The 24,181-nt window shown below is 50.5% G+C and overlaps 1 protein-coding gene across 5 annotated transcripts in view; it reads right to left on the bottom strand.

The window, feature by feature from the left end:
* Positions 1 to 24,181, bottom strand: part of LOC137419700 (E3 ubiquitin/ISG15 ligase TRIM25-like) — a 64,952-nt gene that overhangs the window by 10,725 nt on the left and 30,046 nt on the right. For 4 of the 5 annotated variants that reach the window (XM_078770389.1, XM_078770391.1, XM_078770390.1 and 1 more), the window contains exons 3-6: positions 15,067 to 15,162; positions 11,214 to 11,447; positions 10,598 to 10,620; positions 2,731 to 2,858 (exon numbers count right to left, since the gene is read on the bottom strand). In XM_078770389.1, the coding sequence (XP_078626515.1) occupies positions 2,731 to 2,858; positions 10,598 to 10,620; positions 11,214 to 11,447; positions 15,067 to 15,162 (481 nt within the window). Of the gene's footprint in view, positions 1 to 2,730; positions 2,859 to 10,597; positions 10,621 to 11,213; positions 11,448 to 15,066; positions 15,163 to 17,485; positions 17,678 to 24,181 lie in introns of those variants that run through there. The other variant, XM_078770393.1, reaches the window with a different exon arrangement.

The following is a 24,181-nucleotide window of genomic DNA, read 5'->3' as shown; positions in this document are numbered from 1 at the left end:
TATTATATCTTATTATAGGTAATAGAGCAAACGTATATGGTTATGTACGTCTCCATGTATGTTTATATGCGACGAAAACGTCTTCTTTTTCTTCAAATAAATTTACCACCCTCTTAATTGCGTTAAGACTGCTGAGACCCCTCAGATCTTTAATGACCCATTCATTCCCCCAAGACCCTTCAGACCACCAAGACCCCTGAAGACCCAAAATACCCTGAAGAGCCCCAAAGACCCTAAAATACCCTTCAAGGCCCTGAGGCTCAAAAAGACCCTGAATATCCAAAGACCCAAAACACCCCGAAGACCCAAAACACCCCGAAGACCCAAAACACCCCGAAGACCCAAAACACCCCGAAGACCCAAAACACCCCGAAGACCCAAAACACCCCGAAGACCCAAAACACCCCGAAGACCCAAAACACCCCAAAAATCCAAAACACCCCTAAGACCAAAAAGACCCCGAAGACCAAAAAGACCCCGAAGACCAAAAAGACCCTGAAGACCAAAAAGACCCTGAAGACCAAAAAGACCCTGAAGACCTGAAGACCCAAAAGACCCCGAAGACCAAAAAGACCCTGAAGAACAAAAAGACCCCAAAGACCAAAAAGACCCCAAAGACCAAAAATACCCCAAAGACTCAAAAGACCCCAAAAACCAAAAAAGACTCAAAGACCCTTAAAGACCAAGAAGAACCAAAAGAACCTTAAGACCCAAAAGCCCCTGAAGACCCAAAAGACACCGAAGACCCTTAAGACCCAAAAGCCTCTGAAGACACCAAAGACCCAAAAGAACCTGAAGACCCAAAACACCTCAAAGACCCAAAATACCCTTAAAGGCCCAGAGGATCCAAAAGACCCTGACGACCCAAATGGCCCTGAGGACCCAAAACACCATGAAACCCAAAAGACACCGAAATGGTCAAAGATGCCTACCCCTCTGAAACGACGTGTGGTGAGGCGCATGGAGCGCCGAGTCACTCTAGTTTTTATTAATACTAGGGCATGCCCGTACTATATATAAGCTAGGACGTGCCCGTACGTGGGTGCCCGTTCCTTGCCAAAAAAAAAAAAAAAAAAAAATTTGTGTAGGGGTGTGTGTGTGTAAACATCCTAGGGCGTGCCCGTACGTGGGTGCAAAAAAACATGCGTGCAAACAACAACAACAAAAAAAAACTTTGAAACCACGTGGCAGTAACGACCACAGAACCCCCCCCCCCCCCCTCTATTTACATGAATGGTTTGGTCCATTCGCAACGACCACAGAACCCCCCCCCCCTCTATTTACATGCAATGGTTTGGTCCATTCGCAACGCCAAAGCGAACGGCGAACGGCTAAATCGCCATAGCTCGGTAAGTACTTGTCCGATTAATTTCAAACCTTGAAAAGGCACATCCTCGGGTCCCCAGCAATATACCTGGCAAGTTTAAAGTATATCGGACCCGTGGTTGTCGAGAAACAGCGGTCACAGACAAACAAACAAACGTACAAACGTACAAACGTACAAACGTACAAACAAACACACAGAGATTACTGGAATTATAGATAGATAACCTTTAGTGCATTCATTTGTCCCTTCAATTCATCCGTTTCTTCACCCATTTTTACCTTCATTCCATTAATTTCCATCAATATTTGTAACAAGACCTGGTTGGACATCGCACCCGCTCCATGCGTCGGAGTCTCAGGCGTCGCCATTTTGTGGGAAGGGTAATGGACGCCAGGGACAAGGGAGGTTCCAAACCCAACCTCTTCAAAAAAAACTACCCGAGGCTCATCCTAGCTGCTTTCCTGCAGCTCCGACATTTTGTGCACAGCGGCTTCGTCCTGCTATCAGTAATGATCAGATCAATTCCCTAACCCCACTTTTCGCTCCACGTGCTCAGGGTAATTAAAACTACTCACAACCAACACAGCTTTGTCCGTAGCACAATGGAGTAATGCTCGACACCATGGGCTTGCACCTCCACTTCACATCTGCTCTCCTGGAACAGGTGGAATCTAAAACTATGAATATTATGATCATCTCACATGACAAGACCAAAGAACAAGACCTGCTGCTCTCACATTGCAGAGGTTGCTGGACCCTCTGTTATTTCCCATTTCCTCCATTCTTGATCACTCTGCTCACTTAGATCTCCAACCATCTCTAATATAATTTCTTTCCGGAGACGATTAAATCCAAATTTTCCTTCCAGGAACTTCAAGTTCATGAAACCTCGTGGTTTCAGGTGAGGACATTTCCTCCCCGCCCATCATTAGTTTTCTCCTGTTCGTTGGTTACCTTGCTCGTTACATCCACCTGTTAGGCTATGAGCCAGACCCCCAAATTTGACCGGTCGGTACCATACAGATGGAGTAAGGCTCATTGTGATTTTTAGCAAGATATATGTCCCTAGATATGAAAACAAAGTGATAGCAGTGCATAACTCTCGGCCATCTCTGTGTTATCACCCAAAATATTATTATACGCCTGCTTCGCTTCGCCAAAAAATGTGATATTTGCTAAAATTGGAATAAATATGTTTTTAAGGACCACAGAGACCATTTAAGGACCACAACTTTTGCCATCTTTAACCTCACTTTTCCTGAGGCATGATTTGGTATACACAAAAAACATTGCCATTTGTTCCTTTTCTATAATTTACTCTTCCTGTTTCTCTTCCATATTTGTGTCACGTTTTGTGTTCCCTTATTATTTTCTTTATAAAATATCCAGTTTGTGTCACTCACTCTGTATCTTCTCCAGCAAGTTCTTACTGAGTGTGATGAGTCCATCCGAGTATTTCTCCTCCTTCGAGAAATCCAGAACTGGGAGTGGTGTCCTCTTCACAGATTTAAAGTCTGACATGGTCTCGAGCCTTGGAATAAAAAGGAAAAACATCAGTTTAAGAAATTCTTGGAAGAGAGAATATTGTTAAAATAATATGGGGTGTTCCAAAAAGACGAGGACAACTTTGGTTGTTAATATTGTTATGTGTATGGGGGTAGGTAATGAAATACCTTAGTCCAGGTAGAATTGTATAGATTAGCATGCTCTGTATGCCATGTAGACACCTCGATGTATTTAAGTCAGGGCCGGATGTCCATCTAAGGTCGTTTATGTGTCTACATATGTGGGGTGGAGCTATGCGAATTAGTTAGGGTATAAGGTAACTTTCCCAGTGTGTAAATTGCCTCTGTAGTTTTCCCTTCGTTCCTTATGACACTTACACCACCAGCCATGCGATCAGTGCCTAAATTAAATAAAGCGATCACCAACCGGATCCGAACACTACCACCGACGCCACCTGGCCGAGTCATCTCAAGGGGCATCAATAAGGGCCGTGAGGCCCCACCCCGAAAGGAATGATTGATTATGGCCATGGACTGAAGCAACGGCGCACAGTGATTGGAGCGCGGGTGACATCAGAGAGGACATTCCAGCACGAGGGGAAAAAGGCAAAGCGACTGCTATCTTGCTCTCATTACTGTCCCCGGCTGATCACAGGTGGTTGCAGTTATGCTCTGTCCATGTCATGGTAGGGCGGGTCATACTCAGGTGCCAAAATGAATCTGAAGGAAATCCTAACATGAGGGCTGTCTATATTATGTGTTTTTTTTATGGGGAATTCAAATATGAGTTTATTTTTTGGATAGGATAACTCTAACCTACATCAATTTGTATTTCTAAGTTGCCAATTTTACCCTTTCGAACCCCTTATAAGATATTAAAAGATATATGGGAAATCATTCATATTGACACAGCCAAATCAAATGTACATATTTATTAAGAGGTGAACTGCATGTATATCACTGGTTACAATTACAAAGATCAATCTCCTTACTTCTTGAACTTTACCAGGTTGCGCAAGTCCTGCTTTGACTCATTCTTGGACATCAGCCTCCTGCTGGTCTCCTGAGCCCTGATGCCTCCATCCCTCTTTTCCTGTGAGAAGTACTTAGCAGAAGCCTCAGTCACCATTTTAACAACCCTCTCAATGCTTTGTGTGTGGCAAGGCCAGTTGAGCACCTCCATGGGGGTGTTGATGAAGTTCTTCACCTCCGAGGTGCTTAGGGAGCAGGTGAGAGGTGGCTCTGACACACCTTCTGACCAGCTGATCAAGTTACCTATGCTGGAAGCATCACAGTTGATGTCAGGTGTCTTTCTGGTCCTGACAGAGGAGTCCCCCAGCTGAATGTCTGGGTCCCCCTCTCCCCTGATGGTCAGGATTCTCTCCACCCCCTCAGTCCTCTCCTTCTGATCCTCAGAGCACAGCAGTGTTTGGAGGATGGCTTCACTGTGGGCATACCAAGCAGATCTTCTCACAGTCGGCATCACAAGGTCCAGCACCTCCTTCCTCTGGGACTTGAGGCAGTCCAGCTGAAACAAGATGTGCCTAGGCCCTTCGATCCAGGAGTGCTTGACTTTCACGTTGAACCAAAATGGATAATACACTCCAATGATGAATTCCACAATGAATTGCAGATTCTTCCGGTTCTTTCCTTTCAGTCCATGCTTTGACACCCAGGGCCTGAGAAGTCTGTTCGCTGTGGTGAGCCAGCGGCTGTGGTTTACTGGTCCAATCTCCACTAGAGCCAGCCTTGCAGGAAGCACTCCATCCCTGATTGCACAGACAATTTTATAGCCATAGTGTTGATCAGTTGAGAGATCTTCAATGGCCTTGTCAGACAGCTTGATCAGTGGAGGGCCAACAAAGATCCGGGTGAAGTTTGGATTGATATCCAAGTCTGTAGCAGAAGCACATTGTCATGGGCTTCGTGCAAGCGGACGTATTCTTTGGCTCTCTCATGGGGTTCTGGCTGGGTCAGCGGGCGGTCTCTCTAGATCTCTCGCCCTCTTTGTCTCTTTGTGCCTGGTCGCCGACAGAGGAGGACGTGATCGTGTTGCACTTCATGCTGGACGCGCCTGAGAGACGAGGGTGCAGGACCGGCTGGCTGCGGCGCCAGTTCGCGCCATTGGGCGTTTTTCCCGCGCAGGGCCTCGGGATCCGTTCAACGACCGCCAGGGTTCGAGGATGGTTTTAGGAGACCAGAGCTGAGTACTGGCCCACTCACCACACCACCTTATATTTTATTTATTTCTCCCTTGTGTTGTATACGAGTCCGTATGGAGGGTACCTCATTTAGGAATTAGTTGGTTTTACCATTCGGTTTGTTCTGTCTGCATTATTTTTATTTAACCTTTATTACCCTCACCAGAGGAGAAGGTAATAATGATGTCATAGGTGCCTCCATTATGACGTCATAATTCTACAAGTACAAAACTTCATCCGATCAAGATGAAATTTCTTGAGCATAATCTAGGAATAAATTAGTTTCGAAAAAAATAATGATGATGGCATCGGTCATGTGGTTCGGCAGCCATACTTGTTTTAACACAAAAGCTTTAAAAACCACTGACAATACATCCTGGCGAGGGTTTGCAATCTCTGATTGCTCTTTTTCTTGTTTATTATTGCATTTCTTTGTTGTGTTGTTGATTTGTCTGGCTCGTTTAATTGTTTTTGGGTTCGAGGATGCCCAGTGAAATCTTTGCAGGTAAGGACCTCGCTGCCCTCCACCCCTGCGCGTATCACTGCTGCCATAGTTGGGTATACGCCTCGGAGTTAAAGCTCGTTTGGTCATCTGTCGCCCTGCAGTGTTCACTACAGGGAATGACACGACAATATGTCTAGAACCACCAATAATACAACGATGCTCTTTGGTTTATATGATCCAGAAACTTAAAGTTTTGTGCACTTCATCAATACACTTCAATGTTTGAAATGTTTCAAATGTTTGTCAAATGCTTGTTTCAAATCAAATGTTTGTCGCGTGCAGGACATCAAGGCGGTACACGAGTTCTTGCCATGTTCGGCTCACCATGCTTGTGTCCACCAGTGTGATGCAGCTGTGATCTGAGAAGGTTTGCCACCTTGGTGTTGCAGATGATATCTTTGAGAAACCCCAAAATAAAAAAATTAAGGGGGTTATGTGTGTTGATCGTGGGGGCAAGGAGGTTGGTCCGTCTCAGCCAATCTAGCAACAAGAAAAATTTTCATTCAGGGTGGCACAAATGACCAAGGACCAATGAGGGGGAGCACTTCCTGTTGAAAAATGATATTGGGTTTTAGGTCTTCAATCTGTGGGAAGGTGAATCCTTCCTACATGTTCATGTAAATTGTTGAGGTAACTGTATCCTCCACAAAGAAAAACGGACCCACTAAGTTGTCATTGAGAAGGCCATACCACTCATTGACCTTTGGACTGTGGCATATGTGTTCAATGACCATGTGGGGGTTTTCAGTGCCCCAGATCCTCATGTTGTGCCAGTTAACCTTCCCCCATATACGAAAGCAAGCTTTGTCTGAACATGACCGTTTACAGGGAATCTTCGTCATCCTCTATGCGACTGAGCATTTCCAAGGCGAACACCTTGCATTTGGGTCCATCATTTGGTTTGAGTTCCTGCAGAATCCACACCTTGTAGCCATAAAGCTTTAGTCTTTTATGCAAAATCCTGTGTACAGTGGTGGTCGGTAGTCCCAGTATTCTGAATGTGCACCGGATTGATTTTCTGGGACCTTGTTGAAATGATTCATGCACTTGTTCAATGTCTGTTACACTTGTGCTTTGTCAACCGGTACTTTTCTATTTCTGACAACTTCCAATCTCCTTAAACCTCTTGTACCTCTCTCTGATACTGGTCCACGATGGCGGATTCCTTCCATACCTTATACGGAAATTACGCTGAACTTGCATGTCGGATCTCGGCTCAATGAACCATTACACACTGATCTTTCTCCTTTGTACTCGCCATTTTCTTTTACATAAAAACCACCAGACCTGAAAATAAAGAAAACTTTATGATTTTCTGTATTATATAAAAGAAATGGTATCGTTGTATCATTTGTGGTACTGTAGCGGCTACCGCTGGGTTTTCACAATCGCCTTGCACCTATCAAGGACGCGGAGCGATCACCATGCCGGGCTCGTCCAGGACGCCCGGGCAGGCCCGCGCTCAACTTGCCAGGCCGCAGCCAGGACGCTGGGCCACGCCCCCTCTCGCCTTTCCTGGGCAAACGCTCCGGGATAATATGTATATATATTGCTGCCCGATAAACGGGCTTTTCAGAGTGCCTGAGTGTTTGGTTTGATTAAAGCAACTCGGATGAATTCCAGCTTTTTGTCGCGTCCATTCTTCCGATCGACGTGGGAGCCCCAGCTCCTTCATTGGTGACCTACCGACATGGACACGGCAGTCGCCCTTAAACTGCCTACCTTCTGGGAGGCTCACGCGGCGGTTTGGTTCGCACAGGCGGATTCCCTGTTCGCCCTGCGAGGCATCACGGCCGACGACACCCGCTTCCACCATGTGGTAGCAAGCGCTCGGTTCGGCCACCGCGGCCCGTGCCCTGAGCCTCCTCGAGAGCCCGCCAGCCGCTGACAAATACGGCGCGATTAAGAAGCTTCTCCTCGACGCTTTCGCCCTCCCATCGGCGGAGCGCGCACGGCGCCTGCTCGACGTGCCCGAGCTCGGTGACACGCGCCCTTCCGAGCGAATGGACTACATGCTTTCACTGCTCGGCGAGCACTCTCCGGCATTCCTGTTCCGGGAGCTGTTCCTCCGTCAGCTGCCTAACCCGGTACGCCTCGCCCTGGCAAGCATGACGATCACAGATCCCCGGGCCCTTGCCAGAGAAGCCGACAAGATCTCCGCCGCAGGACAGCGCATCGCAGCGGCGACATGGGACCCACCGCCGTCCGACGCAACACCCATGGCGCCCGAGCACCCGGCACGGTCGACGACCGAACTGCCGACGCAATTGGCGGCCGCTACACCGAGCCGACCACCTCCAGCACGACGACCGGGGCCTCCACCTGACCAAGCATGGTGTTACTATCATGCCAGGTTCGGACAGAAGGCCCGGACATGCCGACCCCCGTGCAACTTCGGCAGGCCGGGAAACGGCCGGGCCGGCGTTCATTACCAGCCATGAGCGCCGGCCACACGGGCAACTTACTGTTCATCATGGATAAAGCGTCCGGACGGCGCTTCCTATGCGACACCGGCGCCCAACTGAGCGTCATACCCGCCTCTGACCAGGACAGGCAATCCGCGGTTTGCGGCCCCTCCTTGGTTGCGGCCAACGGATCGACCATCTGCACCTTCGGCCCGCGCAACGTCACCCTCTGCTTAGGCGGCCAACGCTTTGCTTGGACGTTTGTAACCGCAAACGTGCCCATGGCTCTGCTAGGCGCCGACTTCCTCTGCACACACGGACTGCTGGTGGACGTCCAACGGCATCGTTTAATCAATGCCGAAACCTTCAGCTCCCTGGTATGCACATTGAGCAGCTCCGCGCCGACCGAGCTGGCATGCGCCGTCCCGGCGGCGAACGAGTTTGCTCGCCTGCTCACGGAGTTCCCGGCCCTCACGCGGCCGACGTTTTCGGCCGTCGCAGTACGGCATGGGATCGAGCACCACATACCAACCACGGGCCCGCCGGTCTACGCCAGGGCCCGCCGCCTCGACCCAGCCAAGCTCGCCATGGCGAAGGCCGAATTCGACGCATTGGAGCACCTCGGCATCGTGCGGCGCTCCGATAGCGCGTGGGCCTCGCCACTGCACATCGTGCCAAAGCCGGGGGGTGGATGGCGCCCGTGTGGCGACTACCGCCGTCTCAATGACGCTACCACCCCCGACAGGTACCCGATCCCGCATATCCAAGACTTCTCCGCCCGTCTGGCGGGACGGGTCATTTTTTCGAAAATTGATCTCATACGGGGATATCACCAGGTACCTGTCAGGGCGGCCGACGTCCCTAAAACGGCAGTCATCACGCCGTTCGGCTTATTCGAATTCTTGCGGATGCCGTTTGGTCTCAAGAACGCGGCTCAGGCGTTCCAGCGCTTGATGGACGGCGTGCTGCGTGACCTGCCGTTCCTTTTCGTTTACCTGGACGACATCCTCGTCGCCAGCACGTCCCGGGCCGAGCACCTCCTCCACCTCCGAACACTGTTCGGGCGCCTCAGCGAGCACGGCCTCATCGTCAACCCGGCCAAATGCCACTTCGGCACGACGGCCGTTGATTTTTTGGGCCACCACATCACCAAGAACGGGGCCGTGCCGCTGCCAACCAAGGTCGAGGCCATCACCACGTTCCCGCGTCCCCGCACCATAAAGGCCCTGCAGGAATTCCTGGGAATGGTGAATTTTTATCACCGCTTCGTGCCCGACGCTACCAGTCCCTGGTCCGCAGCTCACCAGCGCTCGGACCTCCAGGAGGCCGCCCGACGGTTTGCCCCCGTGCCAACATCCCACCACGGTGACCCCCAGTCCTACGTCCCCCCAGCACTTCGCACAGCGGAGTATGTTTTTGTGCGTCACGACGCACATCGGGGGCGACTCCGGCCGCCGTACGACGGGCCCTTCCGGGTGCTGCGACGGGACGACAAGTCGTTCGTCATCGACATCGGCGGCAGGTCGGACCGGATTGCGGTGGACCGCCTCAAGCCGGCGCACGTGGACGTCGACCACCCACCACGGGTGGCCCTTCTGCCGCGGCGAGGCCGCCCCCCGTCCACGGTGCCCCCCACTCGACCGCCCACCACCACACCGGACCCCCTCCCACGACCCGCCAGGGGTCGCTTCGGCCGGGTCATCAGGACCCCCCTCAAATTGACCCTGCCGGTGCAAGACGATTCTGGGGGGACGTGTGTAGCGGCTACCGCTGGGTTTTCACAATCGCCTTGCACCTATCAAGGACGCGGAGCGATCACCATGCCGGGCTCGTCCAGGACGCCCGGGCAGGCCCGCGCTCAACTTGCCAGGCCTCGGTCGGGACGCCCGGGCATGCCCGGGCATGCCCGGGCAGGCTCGCCCTCAACTTGCCAGGCCGCAGCCAGGACGCTGGGCCACGCCCCCTCTCGCCTTTCCTGGGCAAACGCTCCGGGATAATATGTATATATATTGCTGCCCGATAAACGGGCTTTTCAGAGTGCCTGAGTGTTTGGTTTGATTAAAGCAACTCGGATGAATTCCAGCTTTTTGTCGCGTCCATTCTTCCGATCGACGTGGGAGCCCCAGCTCCTTCAGTACTAAATATTTTAAAAACCAAAGTCGTCCAAGTATTTTTGTGTTAGGGTTAGGTTAACCCTAAGCAACATACTCAAGGCCTCAATGCCAATCTGGTTTTATCTGGGGTCAATTTTTTATCTGAATGTATCTGAACCTTCCTCTGAATGAAAGAGGAGGCCTTGCAAAGTTTGGCCACACTGGTTCCTGCAGGTCCGAATGCATAAACAAACAAACAAAAAAAATCCTTCTTTACATATTAGATCTAAATCTTTAATAAATATATAAATAAAGAGTGGGTTTAAAAGGTAAAATTAGAATAAACTTTCTTTCCTTCAAGCTACAGTGAGTATTCCAGGTCCACTCAAAGTAGGACATAAAAACATCATGGGGACTAAGTTTGACATTTTTGTGACTATCTTTTTATGAAGTGAAAACAATTCTACAAGGTGAGGATTCCAAATATCTTTAAATGTTTAAGACACGATTGGGTTAAAAGCATCAGGATGTGCTGATAATGTCAGACACCAAAGCAGTCACCTTTTTAGCAGGTCCGTGGAACCCTGAAAAAGAAGTAAACAAAGAATGAGATCAAGATATTTGAATGAGTTAACGTTTGTTTTTATTTATTAAATACTAGAGAGTTCACAGAACACGATACCCCATGCAGGGTTCAATTACGTACTTCAATTTGCATAAAATGATGATTTTAAAGATCTTCATTAAAAAGATCAAGGTGTTCAGTGTTACTGAAGCATTGGAGGTTCACGTACTTGGGGGTCCACATGAGCATCCCTTGGATAAAATCCTTGAATGGAATCATTAAAACCCCCCAACAGTGACCAGGTAGTCGTGCTGTATCAGTGCTTTGGAGACCGTGACATGAACTCACTCTCATCCAAAACCTTCATTGTGATAAAACCTAAATCTCACTTCATGATGACGTAAACACACCTGGAAATGCATTCACTTACCTTTCTTGTCCATTTCATTAATCATTTTTGAACCATTGTGTCATATACTGCACCTTTTACCATCTGCCATGACATGTAACAAGGCCTCAACTCAAGGCTTATACTGGAATAGTGACAGACTCCCCCTAAACAATATATTTTAAACATTACAACTTTTGTAATACATTTATGGCAAACCACACCTGCAGAAAACAAACGGCCTCCAGCTCCTGGAATGCTTTATCCATTGTGGATTTTCCTTCACGTAAATTCTCCATCTGCTGCTCCAGTTTCTCCCTCTGCTTCCCAAGAAGAGAAAGCTTCTCCATTTTCCTCTTTTTGATTTCACTCTTCATCAGATCCACAGATTCGTTCACCAATTCGCACACCAACATCCGCTTCTCCTCCAAACTGTCCTCGGCATCTCTGCTGGAGTTCTGGGAGGAATCATTGTTTGAATTAATCAAAAATCAAGAAGAAACTTTCAGTGAATATGTAGAAACGAACAAAAGGTACAAAGTATTATGGCTGATAGGATCAGATCAGTGGTAGCAGGAGTGGGTTTTGAAGGTAAAATTAAGTGGGAGGTAAAATTTTGAAGGTAAAATTAACTCTTATCTGAAAAGCAAAGGATTTTAGCTTTTAATTATGAGTAACTAGCAGAAGTACCCGGCATTGCGGGGGAGGGGAGGAGCGGGGGAAGGGGAGGGGAGGGGAACGGGGGGGAAGGGAGGAGGGGGGAGGGGGGGAGGGGAGGAGGGGGGGAGGGGAGAAGAGGGGGGGGGAGGAGAGAAGAGGGGGGATGGGAGAAGAGGGGGGGGAGGAGAGAAGAGGGGGGAGGGGGAGGGGAGGAGAGGGGGAGGGGAGGGTGATGGGGGAGGGGGAGGGGGAGGGGGAGGGAGGGGGAGGGAGGGGGAAGGGGAGGGGGAGGTGGGGAGGGGAGAAGAGGGGGGGAAGGGAGAAGAGGAGAGAGGGGAGAAGAGGGGGGGAGGAGAGAAGAGGGGGAGGGGAGGAGAAGGGGGGGAGGAGAGGGGGGAGGGGAGGGTGATGGGGGAGGAGGAAGGGGAGGGGATGGGAGGGGGAGGGAGGAGGGAGGAGGGGGGGAGGGGGAGAGGGAGGGTAGTGGGGGAGGGGGAGGGAGGGAGGGGGAGGGGAAGGGGAAGAGGAGGGGAGGGGAACGGGGGGGAGGGGAGGGGAACGGGGGGGAGGGGAGGAGAGGGGGGGAAGTACCCGGCATTGCCGGGCGGGGAAGAGGAGGGGAGGGGAACGGGGGGAAGGGGAGAAGAGGGGGGGGGGAAGTACCCGGCATTCCGTGTATAAACGTGAGGGAGAAGAGGGGGAGAGGGGAGGGGAGAAGAGGGGGAGGGGGAGGAGAGGAGAGGGGGGAGGGGTGGGGGAGGGGGGAGGGGAGGAGAGGGGGGAGGGGGAGGGGGGAGGAGAGGGGGAGGAGAGGGGAGGGGGAGGGGGGAGTGGGAGGGGGAGGGGAGGGGGAGGGGAGGGGGGAGGGGAGGGGAAGGGGAGGGGGGAGGGGAGGGGGGAGGGGAGGGGAACGGGGGGGAGGGGAGGAGAGGGGGGAGGGGAGAAGAGGGGGAGGGGAGAAGAGGGGGGGGAAGTACCCGGCATTCCGTGTATAAACGTGAGGGAGAAGAGGAGGAGGGAGGAGGGGAGAAGAGGGGGAGGGGGGAGGGGAGGAGAGGGGGGAGGGGGAGGGGAGGAGAGGGGGGAGGGGGAGGGGGAGGGGGAAGGGGAGGGGGAGGGGAGGGGGAAGGGGAGGGGGGAGGGGAGGGGGGAGGGGGGAGAAGAGGGGGGAGGGGAGAAGAGGGGGGGAAGTACCCGGCATTGCCGGGCAGGGAAGAGGAGGGGAGGGGAATGGGGGGGAGGGGAGGAGAGGGGGAGGGGAGGAGAGGGGGGGAGGGGAGAAGAGGGGGGGAAGTACCCGGCATTCCATGTATAAACGTGAGGGAGAAGAGGGGGGAGGGGGAGGGGGGAGGGGAGGAGAGGGGGGAGGGGAGGAGAGGGGGGAGGGTGCGCGAATTGTCGAATCAGCGCGCTGCTCTGCCACCGATTCAGATTCCGTGTATAATATTCCTCGCTGAAAAAAAATATGGATCTAAAGATGAAAGAAAAAAAAACCTATGTGGTGTGAATGGCAATGTTCCTCGCTGAAATGTGAAAAAACGCAATCGCGTGGCAAGGAACATCACGTGATCGCTCTGAGCGATCGATTGCAACTCTGCGTCGTGTCGTGGGCGTGGCCAACGTGGCCTCATGCTCCCAGGTGATTGGCTAAATCGAGCTCGAGAGAGCCATAATGCGCTACGTATGGCAAAAAATATGGATCTAAAGATGAAAGGGAAAGAAACCTATGTGGTGTGAATGGCAATATTCCTCGCTGAAATGTGAAAAAACGGAATCGCTTTTCGCTCTGAAATATGTGCGAATGCGTAACTGAGTTAATGGCGGCAAGGAACATCACGTGATCGCTCTGAGCAAATCAGCGCGCTGCTCAGCCATTCCGGTCATAATATGCCTTGCTGAAATGCGCTGAGGTAAAAATATGGTTTAAAAATATTATGAAATAAATTTTTAGGTCGACCATGTTCGTCCCAGGCTCAATGGCCATGTTTGTGCCAAATATCAAGTACGTGAGCCTCTCCGATTAGGAGTCTACCGGTAACATTACACACACACACACACACACACACACACACACACACACACACACACACACACACACACACCCTGTGTTTTATATATATAGATTACCAGCACGTTCTGGGACTAAAATATGATCAGAGAGGTCATAATGGACAGTTGAGAGAGCAGGAAGAGGGATGTTTTGCCACGGCCTGACAGCGACAGGAGTGTGAGGCTGAACTCTACGCCTGTTTTATCCAGATATATGTACATAATGAATTGGTGTATTTCTCCTTTTAGTACTAGCTAAAGTACCCGGTGTTGCACGAAGAAATTCAATGAAATACTCTCATAATTAAATTTGTGTTGTTGACAACAAATCACTACAACCTCAACATACGATCTTCACAATAAATATTACTCGATCTCTCCCAGAAAAAAACCCCAGGTAGTGTATAAGCAGAAGACCCGATTGAGGTCTGTAGGCCAATAATGACCCTTCCCAAGTTTCCAAAAACAACCATTCCTTTGTGATTCCCCACCTCTGTTTGCTCTTCCTCTTCTGGAAGCGGCAGGAATGGTCATGTTATTGACCCTCGTGGGGTATATAAAATACAGTAGATCTTCAATCAGGTGCATTTGTCGACGTGATAAGCATAGACTGATGTTGGGATTAGTCCCAAATATATTTCAATTTACTGTGTTAAACAGCTTTATAAGTGATTGAAAAGGTAATCAAAAGTGTTTGTGGTTCATAATATTTTTACTTCTGGTAGGGGATTGAGGTTCCACGTAAACGGCACGATAAACTGTTTATACATGTTAACATGGCATTTATTCAAGGAGGAAACACCTCTTGAGGAGGTGGGATATTATTAGCATTAATATTGCTTTGTAATAACATTCATATTATGCTCTTATCATTCGTTTTCTTATTAAAAGCGCACTTGGAAAAATGCCACGATAAAGCTAATTTAACATGGATATACACCTCAACATGCAACCCCATTGGCGGGGAAACCCCCCTTCGGGATGGGGGAAAATTAATTTGCTACAACCTCAATTGTGTGACCCTCAGTGCTCCTGTCAGGTTTGGTTAAGATTGGATAAGTAACGACCAAATGTATCGGTCAAAAATCATCACACAGACAGACAGACATCAAATTGCATATTTTAATGTGATTAATTCATTAATTAGTTAATTGTTTGCTTCATTTTCTTTCATGAATTCGTTAGTTCACTTCTAAAAAATTTATCATCGTACATCCCTTCATAAAACCACCATGACTTATTCGAAGAGAAATAATGGTATGAGTGAGCGTATCCCTCAAGTGCATCCCTTTTTTAAAATGGGGATCTGGGTGGGGGATGTGACCCTTTCCAAGTTTTCAAGAACACGCATTCCTTGGTGATTCCTACCTCTGTTTGCTCTTCCTCTTTCTGAACCTGCTGTAGTTGGGATGCAACGCTCTTCAATGCCTGTGATACATGAGGATACTTTGCAGCCAAAACACCCTGCACAGAATAAAGAAACAACAGAAGTGAAGAATCGTGAACTTGTGGTGGATTAAAAAGGAACATACTGCAAAAAATTATATAAATACTAGCAGAGGTAACTGAACCTTGTGTGGAAGGAATTTAGAAGATAGAAGACTATTTGTAATATTGGCTATCACTGGGTGGTGCTTTACGATACACATTTACATATAGAGAATTCGGGTCTTCCCCCCACCCTGAACCCTCTAACCTGTAGGTTTGAAAATGTTTTCTTGCATCTCCATTTGCCAAGAGGATTAGAATGCAATATTAAGGGGTAACTACCAGTGGGGGCAATTCTATTGGTGGACAGATAGCCAATACAACTATATACAAGTATATTGTCACGTAATTCCCCTCGGTTAATACCGGGAAATCACGAATGGCAATCGAGCTTACTTTGAGGCGACGATTAATGGCGGATTTGACTATATATTGTTACGGAACCCAACGTCGGCCTATGGTTCCCCTTTGAGGGGGGATTAGTCCCCTCGATTATTGCTGACCGACGTGGTCCCTGAAGCTGCACCGCGGCCTCCGGAAAGGCCGGTGCACAGCCCCGTTCGTACCGCGGATAAGATGTTACTTGATTGCCGAGCGGTGTTTAGCAACCGCAGCACGAACTGTTACCAAGACTAACCCGATCCTGAAACGTTGGCCAAAATCGCGCCACAGGTGTCCAATGAGGGAAAAGACAACAACGACGGATGCAGAGGAAAGAAAACATGAGGTAGGAAATACGAATATGATTTATTATTACTATTTACAGGACCAAAAGAAACCAAGGAGGAGGAAAGATAATAAAATAAAGCAGAAAGAGGGCCGGACCAGAAGGACACAGTGAAACTTAGCTTACCTATGCAGTCTTACTTAACCCAGGACAGAACAAACAAAGCCGGACTCACACGAATGGGGAATGAAGGCAGGAACGATTGGAAGGAGGAATGGGAAGGTTCAGCTGGGGCAGATGGTTCGGGCTTGATCCCGCACGGGACGTCGGGCTGGACCTCGACGGCCACCGATGCCACCGCAATCTGGTTCCCGCGGGGTAACGGGTCGAAGCTGCCTGGTGGAGTCAACGCTGCTTGTGGAGCCAAAGCTGCTGGTGGAGCCAAAACTGCTGGTGGAGCCAAAACTGCTGGTGGAGCCAAACTGCTGGTGGAGCCAAACTGCTGGTGGACTGCTCTTGTCACGCATCTGCCACATCCGCCGCCTCTCTCTCAAAATGCTTGCGCGCGCGCTTTTATAACGCGCTTTTAGATCAACCCGCGCCACGCCCGTGATGGTATTTCCCCAGCCTTCGTTGGCTGGTCAGGGCTTGCTGGCTCCACCCTTTTGATGAAGATGGGCGGGCCACGCCCTGGATTCGGCGGCTCCTCCCCCTTCTTCTCCGAGCCCACCTCGTGGCTAATGGAGTCGCGGTGAAAACCGCCCAGCAGCTGCGGCGAATGCAGATGGCAATCGAGGCTTTGGGAATGGGGCTTTAGGAATAAAAGGGGATCTATCTATTTGAATTCGGTGCAATGGAGTGTCAATTAATGGAAGACAAAGCCTTAGCCTAATACACAGAATAAGGAAATAACTACCAACAAGCAGGAAATCTATGATTGGCTAAACGTGATTGTGCATGACCTAACTACGGGACGCCCTTTGACCTTTATACACAACAACTGGAGGAAGGAGGGTGATATTTTTACAACCATAAAAAACAATAAAAAAACACAATCCTCATATCCACAACACTGCACCCTCCTCCTCTTAGACACGTCCCAGGCCTATTACCTTTACTTTTAGTGTGGCACGTAGGTGTAGTTCCCTCTACATTTAACCTGACCCTGAGTGTGAGTTTTAAAACATAAATAAATATGTCCCGCTGCTCCATTGCACCCTACCTAACAGACTCACGCCCACAGCTAACCGAATTGCGGAATTGTCTTCAAACTATACATTTACGATGGTGGAGTATTATTTAGTTGACGCTACTTTTATTTACAATACGCAACCCAGGACCTGTGATTGTTCTTTTGGGGGGGGAGACAGTCTGCTCTGCATCGACGCACCAGAAAGCACCCAAAACGCACTAAAGCACGATCAAGCACCAATCGGTGCACAGTCACCACAGTTCAATAAAAATGAACCCAACAAACCCTGGTGCTGGTCTTCCTCTTCGGCTCCCTCTGCTGGCTATTGTTATCTTCCTGTTGTCATCTTCTTTGCTGGCGGCCTATTTGGACATAAAATTTGCACAAAACGTGTCCGTTTTTATTATTTATGGCCCACAGGGCCGACTATTGTGGTTCACCTGTGGGGCATAGGTGCCCTGTGACCCAGGTCCGCCAGCAAGATCTCGGGCCTTCATGGCCGGTTCCAGCAGAGGGGCCATGCCCCAACCCACGGGGTCCACAAGTGGTGCTCAGCCACAGACATGTGGTCCATACGGTGGTGCATCGATGCAGACAGCTGTGGTTGCGAGAGTTTCGGGCACACAATGGCGGACTCCCGCACGCTCCCCTCGGTGCCCATTGGCGCACAGTCCTCGTGTGGGAGACAAGGGGGGGGGGGGAAGACAGGTGAGCGAGGGGTAAGGTCACAAGGGTACACATCAATAAAGGTAATGCAAGGCGAGGTGCGTATGGAGACGGAGCGGAGAAAAGCTCGTCCCTACCGTACGCCCCCCCCCCACATGTGACCTACACTACCCTTGCCCTTACCCCATATGCACAAAATCTACAGATTACAAATTCGTCACGACTGTCACGTCTTTCCCACATTTCCCCTACACCAAATTCGTCTTCACAATCCCTCTAACCAAAATTTGCCATCACCAACTCATCATCAATCCTCATAAGGAGGGAGAGATGGAACACAAGCACAATGTCACACCCACGTCATGATGCGTCTCACATTCCAAACATTTGCACAATAAAATAATAAAAACATGGCATGGTATGGAGTAGCGTCACCTCAGGTGAGTGGATGCAGATGGTGCGAGGAGATTTCCATCATAACTATCCTCTAACTGACATTAACACACTTTACACTACCCGGGGTCTTCCCTGCCAATCCATTGGCCAACTTACACTATGGGTTCTAAAAACCAATTTCCATTGACCAAACTGTGGTGCTTCTCAATTTGGGGTCTCACTCCCCCGGTTCAACTCCCGGTGCCCTTGCACAATTTCCGGGCTGAGTCGTGTAGCTCTCCCAGCAGGTCTACCCACCTGCACACCTCCACCACTGTAGTTGCCACCCGAGCTTACCTAGCTCCTCACCCTAACCTATCTAACTGGGGAAGGCCCCTCCTGGCTCTGTCACCCCTCGGTGCCCTCTCTGGCACTGGGCTACCCGGGTCCGTCCTCCGGATCCTCGGGCCCCATCCACAACTCTAACGGCTCCCAGAACCCACCTGCAGCCTCACCTGGCCGACATCCTCACAGTGGTGGAGTGCCCAATCAACTACACATACTAACAGGCTACACGCCCAGCCATTTCCACAACACGAATGCACCCATTCAACCATCATTCTTCCACACGCACCACAGATGCCAATAAACAACCACAATTTACCTGTACCCTCTACCTAACACTTACACTACCCTCCCCGGGTATTCGTGATGGGGTCCATCCTCCTTTCCCCCATCCACACCTTCGCACCATCCACTCCACTCCACAGTTTCCACCATACTCACTCCACGACCATCCATTCCATACTCCATTATTCCACACTCCATGTATTCCACACAACCATTCTCCATACACCTGCAGTTGCACACCTGTGCAATCTCACCTGGTGCCACCTGCACCCTCCTTCCTCCCTGGACCATTTGGGTCAACACAACACACATCACCATCACTCCCTCATACACTGCTCCATACACCTGTTCAGTTGCACACCTGTGCAATCTCAATACAACTCACAACTAGAACGGGCACTCGGTAGAGCGCATACCTTCGCCGCAGCTACTGTTCTGTACTTGGTAAAAATACGATTTTGACCTTTTCGTGACCTTGACCTTGACCTTTGACCCGATTGCTCCCAAAATCTAATCAAATGTGTCCCGTATAATAACCAATCATCCCACCAAATTTCATGCAATTCGGTTGAATACTTTTTGAGTTATGCGAATAACATACACACACACACACACAGACATACAAATAAATACACAGCGATCAAAACATAACCTTCCGCTTTTGCGAAGGTAATCACAATCATTTACTCATACCCTGCTCAATACACTTTCGATCCTCACACACACGGCATTATCTCATCTAACTACTCCCCTCTGGAACCTGCGCTTCCCAGTCGCCCCTTTAAACTATTGCGCTCCCTCGTCATTCTCATCCAACTAATCTACCTGCGTCCCCACTACAGGTATCATTGTCACTACCTAACCTTAGCGTTACCTATGGTCAATCTCTAGGTCCCTACACACTATATCCTAACCCTCCCGGGCTAGTTTTCACTGCCATAAACCCCATAAACTAGTGCTCCTTTGCCCCGCTGTGAGGGATGGCAGAATTGCCATCCCATCACATCGGGTATCTCTCACTACCAATTTGGCACATCAAATTTCAGCCAATTAAAAATTTGCCAATCACTACCAATCATCTCTTTGCCAATCCTTGCTAATCATCAAATTTTGTTTTTCAATTTCGGGTCCAAAACACTATCCTCATCACAGTCTACTCACTAGAGCCTCTCGGTGCGCCAATTCATCTCTAAAGCCCGGCTTCGCACAGCCGAGCAATGAATGCGGGTTGCTTGGTGCCGGCGGTTGGATCCGTCCAGCATTCGGTGCAGGCAAGGTTTACTCGGGCCGAGCTCCAACGCACCATCTCGGCACGGAGCCGTCCAATGGCCCGATCTCGCCCTGCCGGAACGCCTCAACAAAAGGGGGTCGCCATGACGACCCTTCCTACCAGGCCGCCCGCTCCGCCTAGCGGAGCACGGACGCGGCCGTTCAGAGCGAGGCCCGGCGTGGATCGCGTACGGCGGTTCTTTCGAAACCGCCGCGGTCACGATCCCCTCTGGTCCCAGCGGCACACGAAGCTGCCCGTCACGCACCGAAGGCCCGCTTCGGCCATAAGTCGCTCTAACCGCTAACCCGGTTAGCGTCGATGCTCCACCCGCATGCTTACACCCCACAGCCCGTTCCTTGCTCACACATCCAGCTGTCTCCATGCTATTTGTCATTGCACCTTCTCTTACACACCCAGGTACACTCATTCCGCTCACAGACTTAGTCACACACCTGACCACCGCACACCTTTGCACACACTCATCGTTCGCACACCTCACCAACACACCTCTTCACGCTCCCTCCTCGGTCACCTCCTCTGTGACAACCACAGGTGTGCTCTCCTCCATACACACAACCACGTGCCTCACTACCAACTCCAGTGTGCATTCCCATATGCGCTCTATCATTCCAGGTGTGCATCCTTCCATTCCAGGTGTACATTCTCTCTCACCTGCCACAACCAACTCACGCTCCGTGTCACTCTTACTACTCTCACCTCCACTCTCGGTCGCGCATTCACCCTCACTCTTGACAGCGCACTCTGTACTCATGCACCCATCCGTTACACACCTTTCTTGTGCATCCTCTTGCGCACACTCTCCCGTTACACCCTCCGTAACACTCACCACAGGTGTGCATGCTTCCGTCACATCGCCGGTAACACTCCCCATCCCGCTCTTCCATGTGCCCCCCCGCACACGCGCTACGACCAACTCACTCTCGACAGCACACTCACTCCTCGGCGCGCACTTTTTCCTCACACACCCCAGAGTCGGACATTCTCGCACACCTCCTCTTTCGCACTCCGTACCTGTCGCACACTTTACCAGCGGCCTCTCACGAACACCCGGGTCCAAACCAACCCCCAAGCCGACTGAAGCTTCCCTCACACCATATACATTTCCGTGTATATCGCCACTCACCTCAACACCTCGTCTCCGCACCTCCTTCACCACCTGCAAACTCTTTATTTGGTTAGTGAGCACACCATCACGATTTGAGCACCGACCTTGCACATATTCCATCACCTCCTCCTTTATCTCCCTCTTAGTTTCCCTCCGTCTCTTCTTAATTTCACTCACCCCCTCTTCCACTTCCTCCAACTTTTGCTTCACCTCTTTTATTTCCCGGTGCGTCTCCTCAATTTCGTCCTCCAAGGCCACCTTGACAGTTTCTATGTGCGTCCTCACCTCCCGGTCCTTCGTCTCCATTACTTCTGTCACCTCTTCCAACCTCTTCGTCAACCCCTCATGTACCATCTGACATTCCTTCTTTGTCGCTATTAATTCGTTCTTGATGTCTTTTTGTGTCGCTTTTAACCCCCCGATCATTGCAGTGTTCTTTTCTACTTGATTCACTAGTTATTTTTGTCCCACTGTCAGCTGTTCTACTCCCCTCGTCAGACCCTCTATGCCCCCCTGTAACCTAGCCGTCCCATTTCTCACCTCTTTCTCCATACGCTTCTCACCTCGCGTACCCCTGAGACCTCCTCGCTTACACCTCGTCTGATCTCCTCTCCCATTTCTCCCATCTCTTTGGTAGATGCCACCCTCATCTGTTCCAACTCATCCCTTTGGGCATCCAATTTGGTTTCTACCCCGATTTTCACCTCCTTTATCTGCTCTCCCATTTGTTTAATTCCCCTAGCCGATTGCTCCCCTATTTCCCGCAATTTGTTTTCCATCTTGTTTTCTAACCCCCCTAACCCATTTTTCACCCCCTCCATCTGATTCTCCTGGGCAGCCATTCTATTTTCCACCCCTGTTAACCCATTCTTTACCTCTTTTATCCCGTTGTCTAACCCCTCAAATTTATTGTCCAACCCCGCAAATTTCTTGTCTAACCCCTCGAATTTATTTCCCATATTGTTTAACCCGTCTCTTAATTGCTCACTAGTACCCCTCGCTTCATCCCTCATTGCTCACAATTGCTCACTAGTACCCCTCGCTTCGTCCCTCATTGCTCCCAATTGCTCACTAGTACCCCTCGCTTCGTCCCTCATTGCCCCAATTTGGTCTCCCAGCCCCCTGTTCTCTTCCAAGAGGGCCCGCATTTGCAGCATGAATAGGCCCCAATCCATCGGCGGCGCTGCTACGGTCGCGGGCGCAGTGAAATTTGGTGCCGCTGTAACCACGTGCGCGAGGGCGCCATTTTGTGCACCTGACACCTCCCCAACCACCTCCTTATTGTTCTCCTCCATTTCTTCCCTCTGGTCCTGGGTTACCCCTAACCCCTCTTCTAGTTCCCCCACCGGCATCCGATCATCTTGACCATCCATGGCACGATTTCCAAATTTAGGATTTTATAAAACAATTTCGGGCGCTCTTAATTTTTGACCAAATTTTTTGAAGTTATTAAAAATTTGGTTCGGGCCTCAAATCCCACTCCTGGCACCAATTGTTACGGAACCCAACGTCGGCCTATGGTTCCCCTTTGAGGGGGGATTAGTCCCCTCGATTATTGCTGACCGACGTGGTCCCTGAAGCTGCACCGCGGCCTCCGGAAAGGCCGGTGCACAGCCCCGTTCGTACCGCGGATAAGATGTTACTTGATTGCCGAGCGGTGTTTAGCAACCGCAGCACGAACTGTTACCAAGACTAACCCGATCCTGAAACGTTGGCCAAAATCGCGCCACAGGTGTCCAATGAGGGAAAAAGACAACAACGACGGATGCAGAGGAAAGAAAACAAGAGGTAGGAAATACGAATATGATTTATTATTACTATTTACAGGACCAAAAGAAACCAAGGAGGAGGAAAGATAATAAAATAAAGCAGAAAGAGGGACGGACCAGAAGGACACAGTGAAACTTAGCTTACCTATGCAGTCTTACTTAACCCAGGACAGAACAAACAAAGACGGACTCACACGAATGGGGAATGAAGGCAGGAACGATTGGAAGGAGGAATGGGAAGGTTCAGCTGGGGCAGATGGTTCAGGCTTGATCCCGCACGGGACGTCGGGCTGGACCTCGATGGCCACCGATGCCACCGCAATCTGGTTCCCGCGGGGTAACGGGTCGAAGCTGCCTGGTGGAGTCAACGCTGCTTGTGGAGCCAAAGCTGCTGGTGGAGCCAAAACTGCTGGTGGAGCCAAACTGTTGGTGGAGCCAAACTGCTGGTGGAGCCAAACTGCTGGTGGAGCCAAAACTGCTGGTGGAGCCAAACTGCTGGTGGACTGCTCGTCACGCATCTGCCACATCCGCCGCCTCTCTCTCAAAATGCTTGCGCGCGCGCTTTTATAACGCGCTTTTAGATCAACCCGCGCCACGCCCGTGATGGTATTTCCCCAGCCTTCGTTGGCTGGTCAGGGCTTGCTGGCTCCACCCTTTTGATGAAGATGGGCGGGCCACGCCCTGGATTCGGCGGCTCCTCCCCCTTCTTCTCCGAGCCCACCTCGTGGCTAATGGAGTCGCGGTGAAAACCGCCCAGCAGCTGCGGCGAATGCAGATGGCAATCGAGGCTTTGGGAATGGGGCTTTAGGAATAAAAGGGGATCTATCTATTTGAATTCGGTGCAATGGAGTGTCAATTAATGGAAGACAAAGCCTTAGCCTAATACACAGAATAAGGAAATAACTACCAACAAGCAGGAAATCTATGATTGGCTAAACGTGATTGTATATGACCTAACTACGGGACGCCCTTTGACCTTTATACACAACAACTGGAGGAAGGAGGGTGATATTTTTACAACCATAAAAAAACACAATAAAAAAACACAATCCTCATATCCACAACAATATATATATACTTGCAGAAGTACCCAGCATTGCCGGGCGGGGGAGGGGAGGGGAGGGGGAAGATGAGGGGAGGGGATCGGGGGGGGAGGGGAGGAGAGGGGGGGAGGGGAGGAGGGGAGAAGAGGGGGGGGAAGTACCCGGCATTCCGTGTATAAACGTGAGGGAGAAGAGGGGGGAGGGGGAGAGGGAGGGATGGGGGGAGGGGAGAAGAGGGGGGGAGGGGGAGGGATGGG

This window comes from Myxine glutinosa, chromosome 1 (assembly GCF_964187855.1).
Source record: "Myxine glutinosa chromosome 1, kmMyxGlut1.1, whole genome shotgun sequence".
Lineage (NCBI taxonomy): Eukaryota > Metazoa > Chordata > Myxini > Myxiniformes > Myxinidae > Myxine > Myxine glutinosa.
Note: the sequence above shows the minus strand (reverse complement) of the source record. Positions and strands in the feature narration are given on the sequence as shown.